Genomic DNA, 12,779 nt, shown 5'->3' with positions numbered 1-12,779 from the left:
AAAAAAAATAATTTAACTTATCTAAAATTTATTTATTTTGACTAAAATTAAAAAAAAAAAAAAATTCATCATATTTAATTTTAAAATAAGTTAAATTAATGAAAATAAATAACTCCAAAAAATTTTATTTTCATAAGTTTATTGGTTTAGCCTTTTATTTTGAGATGTAAGAGAAAAGTTTTTCATAATAAAAATTTTTTTTTCTGTTATTGTTATTGGAGATAGATTTATTTGAGTTTGTTTGTAGTTTAATTGAAAGAAGACATAAAATTATAAACATATAAAATATACATTTAATATATTGAAAAATACTAAATTGATTAAAATTTAGTGTTGGAATTTAATTTTATTAAATTTTAAAACTTTTTATTATTAACAATTTTTGCTAAGCCAAATATTTTATTTATATTTCTTTATTCCATAAAAAATCAATTTTTTAATATATTTATTTATTTTTCAACATTAGATATTTTTTCTTATAATTTTTCAATTGATTATTAAAGTATTTATTCTTAACTAAATTAATTTTCACCTTGCAATTTAAACATTTTTAGTGACTTCCCTATTGGAAACCAAGTAGTATCACCATTTTCCAATTTGTTATATACGTATGACTCAGTTCCATTAAATTAGCCTTATACTTTTTATTTTAGATGTATTATGAAAAACAAATAGTTCCAAAGTTAATGCTCCTTTTATCTATGTTTGTAAAAACTTAGACCTTCATTTTCAAATTTATCTCTATCCATATTACAAATAAAACATTTACTTTCCTGGTCTTTATCTATTAATTATTAAAATTTAAATATAAAATGGAAATTAATTTTTATAAATAAACAATAAATACCCTTTTCTTTTTTTTCATCTCTTAGCTCAGCGAATGCATCGACAATTATACCAAAAATAATATTGAGCCATAAAACACTAATGAATATATAAAATGTCATATCAAAAAAGTATCTCCCTACATAATTAGAGTAATCATATGGATCAGGATCTACCAATATATTTCCAACTCCGCCGTCTTTTAAATAAAAAATTAATAATTTATGTTAATTTGATCTATTTTTAATTTACCTTGTCTCAAACCTAAACCTGCCATAAAAAGAAAACAAGCAAAAGGAGAGTGACAAATTGGTAAATTTTCATCTTCTTTATAAACAATTGTTTCTGATAAATAACTATAGTAAGCAATATTAGAATAAATAGTCAGCAAAATACAACCTAAAATTCCTGTTAAAAGTAAAGGTTTTGCATTCTTCGTCACAGAGCTAATTACATTTCTTAACACAGGAGATCTATCTATAATATCAATCAGAAGAAATGAATAAAATATCTTTGAAGCCTACATTCCTAAAATGCTAAACAATATATTCAAACTCAAATAAACCATGTGACTATCTTTGATGAGTTTAAGAAATATAAATAATTTCTCATTGCTGATTGACATTTTAGTTTCTGTAGACTGAGAAGATAATAGTTTGTTTTTCTAAAATGTTCTTTTCGCTGAGAAGTAGCTATGAGAGTTAAAAAGTTAATTTACTTTCTGTTTTAAAATAAAAAATAGAAAATACTCAAGTGGTAATTCCATAATTGCCCAAAGAAGCCAAATACAAGATGAGGAAAGCAGTTAAATAATACCATAGATATTTTCAATTGCCTTAATATTTTCATCTAATCCACTAACAACAAAAAAGTTTGTTATCAGTATGATTATCAAATGAGTATTCTTAAAGTTTTATAAAACACTCAATTTAAAATAAAGACCTTTAGAGTTTAAAGTTAAAAAATGTTTCATTTCATCCATAAACTAGTCTTCCATAGAAAGAAGACCTTATATTTTTTCATTTGCACTGTCTCTATTGACATCTTCTAGAAACCTTCTCTATTGTTAAAAAGAATAAAAATTATATCAAAGCTAAAGATTTAACACAAAAAATTGATAGAACTAATAAAAAAGCAGTTTGAATATGTTAATATGAAAATTTTTAATATATTTTTTAAAAATATTATTTATTTACTTATTTTGTTGATGATAGATATCCAGCTATTTAAGGAAATGGGAAAAATACTTTTTGTAGCTTCCCAAATTAGTTAACAATCTCTATGGATTTACATTATGCAGTCAGGCTTTTATACTACTTCTAAAACTAAGCTGATTGCTTTTTCTTTTCTTCTTTACACTTTTGTTTAAAGTCTTAATTTTGAAATCTTAAATTTTTTAATAGGATTAAGCATTGATGAGAAAAACTTAAAAATTAATGTGCCTTTTTGTAAACAATGATAATCATTTCTTCATTTTTTTAAGATTAAGGTATATTACCGTATTTTTCAAAAACGTATCTTTTAAGTTATTAAGAATTATCTATCAATTTAATTTTTTGAGATATTTTTGGTGGGATTTTGTATTTTGTAAATTCTAAATAAACACCCTTATGTTTGTTACCAATTAATTGAATAGTATTGGTATACTCTTCAAAATAATAAGACATTTGTTTGTAAAGTATACTAGGGTTTATAAATTATCCAACTTTATTTATTATATAATTATCTCCACTACCTTCAAAAATAGATAAAGCTATTCTTATAATATTTTTCTTGAAATCCATAAGAACATCTTTTGGATATTCAGAGTCGTCTACTTCTTTTTCAAAAATTTCTAGCATCAAATCTTCAATATTTTCAAGAATCTATTTATAAAGGTTAATTTTTTAGTTTTAACAGAATTATCTATTTAAATTATACCTTTGATGAAACTAGCTCTCTTTAATTCTCTATGCACGGTCCTTCAATTAGTGAGATAAGGGTTTCTAAAATACTAATACCAAACTTTAGATTACTTTTATCTATTCTTTTCACAAATTAAGCAAAGATATCACATATAAAAGTTATCATATTAATTGAATTTTTTTTCAACTTGGAATTTTTTGTAATTTAAACCCTGAAGAAATGTTAAAATTTACCACAGTGATCTTCACAACATAGTCTAATTAAGGTGATAATTGATATACATTTATCTAGCTTGGCTTTAATTGCATTTAAGTATTCTTCTTATTATATTTATGACTAAATTGAAGATAGGTTATTAGCTTGAAATTCATTCCAATCTTCCAAAATCAAACTATTTATTTAATGAAAAAATGTAGTTTTAAAAATGAATATTTTATATTAGATACTTTTAGATCATAAATAAAAAAAGTGTTATCAATTCAAATAAAAATTTAATAAAAATTACAGCTTGTTTTCATTTTTATCAAATTGAGCTTTCTGGTATTCTCTATATTACTTAAAGTTTGTTAAAAGAAAATCTTTTAAAGTATGTACAAAATCATTTTATTCATCATTAAGTAAATAATCATAAAAGCTATCTGAAATTAGTATGTTAGATTCATCCAGGAAATCAACTAATCCTTCAATATAAAGGCTCTTAATTTAAGGATTTGCTTCACTAACTACAGCATCGCAAAGAAATTTCATGAACCCAATTGATACTAAATCCTATTAGATTTTCTCGTATACGGTTTAATTTTTTTTGAAATTAGATATATTTCTTAATATTTTAAGTGTTTCTGAACGGGTATCAGAATCAACTTCCTTCACATTACTTACAACGTTCAAATATTACATCAGAGTTTTCTTTTTAAATTGATAAAATAATTAATATGATAAATTAAATTTGCCAAAAACTATTCTACCTAAAATTGTTGTGTATCTCTTCTTCTTATGTCTATAACTAACTCAGCTAATTTATCGCTCTAAAGGTTATGATATATTTAGATGTCCGTTTCAGGAATAATTTTTGAATGGAGAACCTGTTACTAACGGATAAAAGCATTTCTTTACTCTTTTTAGAGTGTTGACTATCTAAATCTTTTAACACTAACTAATTGTATGTAATCTTTCTTGATGACAGAATCTAGCAATGCTATCACTTCTTGAAATAATATTTATTATTATCCTTAAGGATTTAGACTGCTTTCCTCAGTGTAAACTTACATGTTATTTTTAGCTGGTGATACTTCACCTAAATTTTATATTATGTTAAAAATAAAAAAATAAAAATTAAAAATTATTTATCTACGAATAAAAAATTATGAAGATCTTCTGTGAGTTTTTTTCCTTTCGTTTTTTCTTCTTTTGAAAACGAATTATTTTGTTAAATTAGGACCATTTATATATTCTTATAAATCTTCTATGATTTCTTTATACTAGCTCATGATTCCTAAAAATGTATCATCTGGATTATCCTATTACTGTATATAAATAAAGTTAGTCAAATCTATAAAAATTTTAATATTACTTTAAAAATGAAATATCTCAAAGACCTGAATATTCCCAATACTATGAACTAATAATAAGACTCCTCAAACGATGTTTAAATATAAGGTTAATTAGGAAATGTTCCAATATAAGTTTCATTGAAAATATTTTGCATTTCTGATATAAATTATAAATCATATTTGAGATTTTTCTATTTAGAAAGATAAATTTCGAATTAGTATAATTCTTCAGCTAATACCACACTAAACAAGTGTATTAATTCTAAGGTTTCTTCTTCTTCGATAAAGTTTGAACTTAAATAAGTTTCAGTGAGGTATAAGAGTAGCTCAAGTTTTAGAAGCCACCAATCATCTAACTCTTGAATTAAATTGCTGATTTATTTTATAGTAAACAATGAGCGAATATAGTTATTTACATAGGAGCTACTATTTTTAGCTATTTATCTGAAAGTTCTCAAAAAACTAATCAAAAATAATATATCCTCTGTAATTTAGATAACCTTAACTTATGGTTCCTAAAAAATTCTATTTTAAGGTGAGTTTGGATCAAAATCCTTGACTTGAGTAACTAAATTTTTGTTAGAAGGAGGAGTACTGTGTATATTAAAACCTCCATCTAAATACCAATCTGATTTTGGAATTTTGGATTCCAAAGCTTTATTGGCAAAATAAAATATATATTAGTTCATATCTAATTAATTCTCATTCAGTTACTTAATTACAAATGATTAGTTTTAAATCAAAGATTTGCCTTAAAGTAAAAATAGATAAGGAAGAAATTAAATAAAAAGTATGCAGAATAAGTTTGATTTTTTTTTGAAATTTTCTTGAAACTTTTTACTCAATCTTTAAATCAAGTCATGCTACTCCTTTTTGTCAATTTACAACAATATTTAATAATTGTCTGAATATATGTTTTTTAATAAAAGGAATGTTAACTCTATAATTTAAACATCTGAATGTTAAATAAGCTTTTTTAGCAATCCATTTTGCTCTTCAAGAAACTACTAGCTCTTTAATAGAAAGCTTTGGTTGTTATTATTCTTTAAGATAAAATAATTTAATAATGCCAAACAATCATAAATTAGTTGATTTTTATTATCTTTCTTTCCTATTGTTGTGGCTTAAGAAATTTAAATTAATATTTCAATCAGCTAATTTTAAATCCCTATACAATTCATCATCTTCTGAGAATTCATCAGTATGTTAATGTCAAGTATGTATCCTTAATATAGCTAATAATATACAGGCTTTGAATTTCTTAATGGTGATCCTGGATTACTACTGTCAAAGTCTTATTTAGAACTTAATTCTTTCTGACTATTTCTAAAATTAATTTAATTTGGACCTAGTTAATTTTCATTTTAATTTTCCTTATTATTCCCAAAAAAAGGTTAGATTTATTCACCATTTTAATTAAATTTGTATCTTGAAGTAAAATTCTATGAATATTCATTTAGTTAGTTTGATTAGCTGAAGATTGAGAGATGTTTCAATTCTTCTTTTAGTTCAGGAGAAGAAAAGTAATTATTTATATCTCTTGGAGATATACAATTCACTATTTTTAAATCACCTGAAGCCTAAGATGACTCTACAATGTCTTCACCATTTTCAGATCCCACCCCATTTACTTCTCCTCCAGTTGAAGATTTTTACTAATATAGATCTAAAAGAAAACAAAAGACAAATAAATTAATGAACATATATCTAAAAATTACAATTTAAAATTCCATTTTCTTGCTTTGATTAAGTAGATTGAACTCTAAACTTTCTCTAATCGTTTTCGTTTATTGAATTTTCGTGTTCTTTATATGTTTCTATAACATCATGAAGGCCTCTAGCAGCACTATCTCTATTACTGTTATAACCTCTATCTTAAATGACAGTAGTTCCATTACTTAGTGGTTAATTTTTTTTTTAATTTATATCTTATTCCCTTAAATTCTCACCCATTGCAACGATTTCTTCATATTTTACATTAATAGCAAACACTTCCTTAATTAATTCCTATATCCTCTAGCTCATTTTTTTGATTTAAGCTTCTTCTCTCTCTATTTCGTTTGATTTAACTCTTTAATAGTCAGTAATTTCAAAATTAAGATCGTAATATAAATCTAAAAACCTATAAAAATAAAAATTTATAAAGAAAAATTTACTTATTGTGATTAAATAAATAAATACATTTCATATTTGCTAAAATTTTAGTTATTAATAGTAAGAGAGTCGTTAATAGATTGCAAATATATTTTATCTGAAGAGTTTAACATCAAAACTAAATTCATAATGTTTGTATTCAGTTCTTAATGCCCTAAATTCATCCACAAGTGCAACAACATTATAAATTCTTCACTCAGCGGAGTGCTATTATTTGTCATGAAATTAATAGAGTGCTCCTTTAGAAGAATTTTATCTATCATAAGTTGCTACATTCTTTTTAAATATAACATACCATTACTGTTTTTCTTTCTATTTGTCCTTTTTTCAGCGTTTTTTATATCCAATTCCTCCTTAATTTCCTCTTTTCTTTTTGCTTGATAAGCCTAAAATTAATTAGTATTTATTTTTACTGTTTATTTAAAAATAAATATTTACCAAATCTGGCTTAGCTAAATAAAACTGATTTAAAAATTAATTTTGTTTATATTAACATATATCCTTCAATAAAGTTATGCAGAAATTAATCCATTCAAAATTCTCTATTGTAAAATTCTCACTCTCTACTGTATTATTAGAGCTTGCAATTTTTTTGTCATACTTTTTAATAAGCTAAACCAGTTCTAAGGATTTTATTAAAATCTAAACTATTTAATCATTGAGTTAGTCTATTTCTAAACTCGTATAAAAATCCCTCTTAATTATATATTATGTTAGTTTGAGTACAGACAACAAAAGAAGGGAAGAGTGATTATTTTTAGTGAAAACATTTGAAATTAAAAATTTTTGATGGTCAACGCCAGATTCACAGTATTTATATTCATTTTAAACTCTGTTTTAAAATTCTTTTAAAAATACAATAACAATTTGTTTCAAATTTATATTATAACTCCTTCTTATAGGACTTAAAGGAGATGCATCACCAAATGAGCTATCATTAAAATATCTTGTAGTTAAATTTTATCTTAAATCCTACAATTTCTATAAACTTTTACTTTCGATACAAATATCATTTGCAGTGTGGATCAATGTTGGAATTTTTATTTCTTATATATTTCTTTGAAAAATAATAAGAATTTTAAATTTTTAATTGTAATGTAATGTTACTAAAAGTCTCTCATTATGTAGGACTCTCGAAATAAATCAAGGAAAGCACTTCTTATTCTCATAGAGACTTGCTAGCTTTCGAATAAAAAAATTACATAGCTTTAAGGAAATAATTCATTAATATAAGTATCTATAAGCCACACTCCACCTCTACAAAGCTAAATGAATAGCTAAATAATTCCAACAATATATTGTAGCTAAATAATGTTTGAATTGTTATCAAAATTTTTCTATTTTAATTCTAAGTAGTTCTCGTCTTTTTTAATTTCTAAGCAAACTTCTCCCTTATCATTTTCAATGAGTCTCTTAAAAAGTTGCTCTCTATTTAAACAATTAAACATTAAAAAGTTTCTCTCCATTAAAAATTCAATTAACTTCATACCTATTTTCTATATTTTCAAAAAGAGTTTCAATAATCTATTCTTATTCCTACTTTTCACGATAAGTGTTGTATTAGCAAAAAGCCGTCATAAGATTTAAAGCTTTTAAATTATAGTCTTCAAAGTTTACTGATTCAATAATTTAATTTAAATCAGCTTTTAACCCAACATTCAGAAGAGTTATCTAAAAAAAAAGAAAGTTTACAAATTTTAAATTTTATGAAAATATTTTACTTAAAATAATTAATTAATTAGAATATCGAATCTGAAATCTTCGTAAACATTAATGTCTAAGATGATTTACTTAAATAAAAAATACCATTGATAAGTATATACAGAATTAGGATAGTTTTCATAACAAGCTAATTCCAATATTTTAATGGTAGAATTTATGAATGTTCTAAGATAATAGTTTTTTTTCATTAAGTCACTTGTCATCCACTACTGATTAAAAATATTACATATAATTTTTACTATTAAATCTATTATTCCAAGCTCTCTCAACAAGTTTTATCTTTATTTTAAAGGTTATTTAATTTATTGTTTTATTTATTACTTTCTTTGATCATCAATTACATTATTGTTACACATCCATTAAGCCAATCCTAAATAATTTAATTGAATATATTTTAAATAATATAATCTAGATAAGTTTTACCATAAAGGTCATCTTCTGCTTTTTAAAATAGTTATTAAGTTTCTATGTTTAAATAAGAATCATCACTGATTAGCAAGATCTAAGATATTTTGCTATGAACTGACATTATATCATTAATTTCTTTTTAATTCACCTTTTAAAAGAAGAAATAATCAGGCTTCTTTGTAAATTATGCTTTGAGTTTGTAAACATGTCTGGATAAACTATTCATTGGCTAAAAAACACCTTAAAAATTATCGCTGTTTATAAAGTAGTTTCCTAAAAAAAAATATTATCAGTAAAAGGGTTCAGTCATTAAAAGAAAGAAATATTACCGTCTTTCTAAACTAGCTCAGGGTTGATGAGTAGTAAAGGATCATCATTATAATCAATAATTAATTTTTTATGATTGAATTGGTTTTATATTGAAAAAACACAAGTTGTTGTAAGTATATTCTCCTCACTACTATTTGAGCATATTATAAAAGAATACTACTCTATTAGATCACTAGGAGCTTATTTATTTGCTGTATTACCGTTTTCATAAAATATGCTTTGCTTGATATTATATTTATCATCTTCTATTGTATCTTGTTTTTATTAAGTAAAGTAGATTAAGAATATTATTTTATAATTAAATGTCAATTTACCTTATATGCCTTCATTTGCTAAAGTGACGATGTAATTTGGATAGCTTGAATTACCCATTTAATCAAAAATTTAAATTTATTAATCTTAATTTTTACCATCTTTATTGTTATTTTAATTTTATTTCCCACTTTGTTATTAATTCTAGTTTTAAATTTCATTTTATTTTGTATTTTTATTAGTTGAAAATATATTTGATATAGAATCAAAAACTGATTTTTGAGCTCCTTTTTAGTCATTTGTTACTTATTCTTTCTTTTATTCTTGATTCTACTCTAAAACCTGAGACCCAATTTTACTTTTTGATGAAATTTGATTTGATGTAGAGTTTTATTGTTATTATTGCTATTGCTAATACTACAATTATTAAAGCTATTATTATTTCTTGAGTAGTATTTGCTATTTTTATTTGAAAATTTAGTATTCATCATAATTTTAGCCTATTATGAGTTAATCTTCTTCATTAAATTTAACATATCTGCCACTTAAAGCATGTCTCAATCTATAATAATTGAATTTGTTTTTTAATTGCATTAAATGATGGAATAAATCTACCTTATTTTCTAATATTTAAATTCACTACTGATTTCTAAATTTAATGGTTTTCCTATTAAATCAGACGATGGCGGAAGTATTTAAAATATGCTGGAGAAGTTTTCAGGTGAACTCAAAATATCAACACTATGAGTTTCCATCAATATTTCTTGACTTGTACCTGAAACATTATTTTCAGAAAATAAAACACCAGATTTTTTATCTTTTTGCAAAATATGAGATATCCTAACATAATCTCCCCAAACTAGTTATCTCTGCTTTACTAGCTAAACTGTTGAAACGTATGCAGTATGTAATAAAGCTTTAAAAGGACTAATCTCATCTCTTCTATGTCCTGCATCATATTATATAAAACTCTATACTTTTTCTAGAGTTGGAGGAACATCAAGAGGAATATCCAAAATAAACTTTTTTCCATTTGCTAGTTCTGTAGTATTTATTTGATTAGCACTAACTATTTTTCCTAATTAAAAAGTTAAATATATATTAACAAAGCTGTAAATTTAAAAACAATTTCTTATTGAATTTACCAATCTCGTTGATAGAGTTAAGTGTTTTGTCGTTTTACTAAATACCATAAACCAATGGCAACTCTATGTTAGTTATTATACTTTTAAACTTAATATTTTCAAAGTAAAAGGAGTCTTCGAAAGTTATTTTTTCACCCTCTTTTTTAAAGTTGAGAAATGGATTTATCTTGATATTAAAATGAGTTCCAGAAGAAGATTTATCACTTAATTTCAAAAAAAATAGATTAGAACTTTTTGAATTTTTTCCTCTTGTTGCTTTGACATATGCCTTAGAATGAATGTGATATCTATTTAATTAAAATAACCAGTAAATTCTAGTTAGTCGTTTAAGAATCTCTTTAAATAATCACAAATAATATAAAAATCTTTTCTATTATTGTGTTAAAAAATTTCATAAAACTATTTTCTTTTTTATCTATTTTTCCAAAAAATAATTTTGTATAATTTGATTGATTTCTTTTATTAATTTTTAAAAATATTTTGGAAGATATAATTACAATTCTTTAAAAACATTACTAACTAATTAACAAACAATTAAAAATATTACAATTGTATTTCTTAACCAATCGTAACTATTTCACCTAAATACTTTTGCATTCTCCTTTGATTTACATCATTTTCAGCTTCTACTCTTCTTTAAAGCATATTTAACTTAACTTCATTTTATATATCTCCTTCACTGATAAATTTTTAAAATTTTTAAGCAGCTTCATACATTATTTTAGGATGTATACAAAATATTAATTCTGAGAGATTAGGATATTCCATAAACGGATGATCATCTGATTGAATCATAAAAACGCTTTGTTCATATAAACTTCTAGCTGAAAGAAATCTTGTAGCACCTTCTGTTGATTAGAGAAGGATATAATCACCAAATCTCAAATATTTTTGAGCTTCATTTTTATCTTAAATAAAATTTTTTTAAGCACCAAAATCATAATTTGTTTATCCCTTTAAACTTTTATAATCGTTTTGATTGTTTTCAAAGCTTTTTTGCAAATCCATCTTTGTATTTAAATAATTGTTTCAAATTAATATGGGTATCTATTTAACTTTTGTTTTAAGTTGTTAAATAGTCCTTTGTTTAAACTATTTCTTAAAAAATAAAGAATAGATATTGTTATTTGATAATAAATGTTATTAATTTGATAAAATTACTTCTGAATCTTAATCTTTTACTTATTTAAAGGAGCACTATTTTTAAAAATATAAATATTCAATTAAAAATTTACAAATATTCTTTGCTATTAATAAAATTCAAAATTAGAATTCATTCAATCTAACTTAATAACATTTTTTGCAGATTATTTTTATAAATATTACTAAATACTTATAAATACTGTGAGTTAATACTGTATTTATAGTTCTAGCATCTCAATTAAATTATATTTATTAAATAATCTACATAGCATATAATAATCACAGAAAATCAAATTGGATTTAAATATCATTTTTTTAATAAATTGTTTTTTATGGGATTATAAATAATAATTTTTACTATCTTTAATTAGATAAATATAGAGATAATAATAAATTTTAAATTTAATATTATCAATCATATTAATATTGATACTAAAAAAAGTATTCAGTTTATTTCATTAAAATTTGAATTAAAAATCACTATTTTATTTTAAAATTTAATATTCATTTATTTTTTGAAAAGTTGCAATAAAGATAATATAGCTAATCTTACTTTAGTAGCCATAAAATTAATTTACATTATAAATAACTAATTAATAGGAACTTTTCTTAAAATATAAAATATAAAATCATAAATAAATATTATTCTTATTATATTTTGATTTTCATCTTATTAAAATTAATAAAACTTATAATTTAAGATGGTTTAAAAAAAAATTATTATATTGCCATTGAATAATCAAACATTATTATTGCAGGGTGAGGTGACCCCTTCCCCTATTACAAATTTTATACTACAATTTAGGTTTAAACTTCCTAAATTTTGGTGTTAATTAAACCTGTTTCTAATTAAGGAAGATTATGACATCTTTAAATTTTGGATTTGTATAATTTTAAAATTATTTTATGAGATTATAAATAGCCAACTTTTTTTAGAATAATATTTTTAAATTAAAAACATTAAATGTTTTTTATTAAAAATTTGAAGTTTCATTTAATTAAAAAATAAAATTTAATTAATTGGTTGGATAGAAAATAAAAAAGAGAGTAAATAAATATTTCATTAATTTTGTTTAAATTTATAATCATAAAATTTTATAAAAATAAAATAAAATTAATAAAAACAAAAAAATTTTTTCAAGATTACTAAATAAATATTTTTTTTATAGCTTTATATCAATGTTTCCTTACTATATAAATAGTTGAATAATATAATATCTTAAACATAAATATTAAAATTTTTAAGCAATAGTTACAATTAAAATAATTTTGTTAAAGTGATTTTTTAAAAAACATATTAAAGAGTGTTTTTATTTTAATATAAAGTTAAATTTCCTCATTCAAA

The 12,779-nt window shown here is 22.6% G+C and overlaps 1 protein-coding gene across 1 annotated transcript; it reads right to left on the bottom strand. All coding sequences in view use genetic code 6, as the record gives it.

Moving 5' to 3' along the window:
* Positions 1-428: 428 nt before the first annotated feature.
* Positions 429-11,299, bottom strand: TTHERM_00138560 (inositol 1,4,5-trisphosphate receptor type 3; the record flags this gene model as incomplete). Its single annotated transcript, XM_001019838.3, has 22 exons — positions 429-784; positions 848-1,024; positions 1,078-1,517; positions 1,575-1,885; positions 2,022-2,690; positions 2,746-3,121; positions 3,236-3,636; positions 3,696-4,024; positions 4,082-4,253; positions 4,301-5,946; positions 5,999-6,402; positions 6,462-6,820; positions 6,873-7,491; positions 7,542-7,862; positions 7,924-8,105; positions 8,156-8,526; positions 8,580-8,837; positions 8,894-9,148; positions 9,209-9,708; positions 9,762-10,224; positions 10,292-10,578; positions 10,839-11,299. The coding sequence occupies 22 exons, from the start codon at positions 11,297-11,299 to the stop codon at positions 429-431; spliced, it is 9,357 nt and encodes a 3,118-aa protein (XP_001019838.3).
* Positions 11,300-12,779: the final 1,480 nt, after the last annotated feature.

This window comes from Tetrahymena thermophila (assembly GCF_000189635.1).
Source record: "Tetrahymena thermophila SB210 genomic scaffold scf_8254582, whole genome shotgun sequence".
NCBI lineage: Eukaryota > Ciliophora > Oligohymenophorea > Hymenostomatida > Tetrahymenidae > Tetrahymena > Tetrahymena thermophila.
The sequence above is the reverse complement of the archived record's forward strand: the minus strand, read 5'-3'. Positions and strand labels throughout refer to the sequence as shown.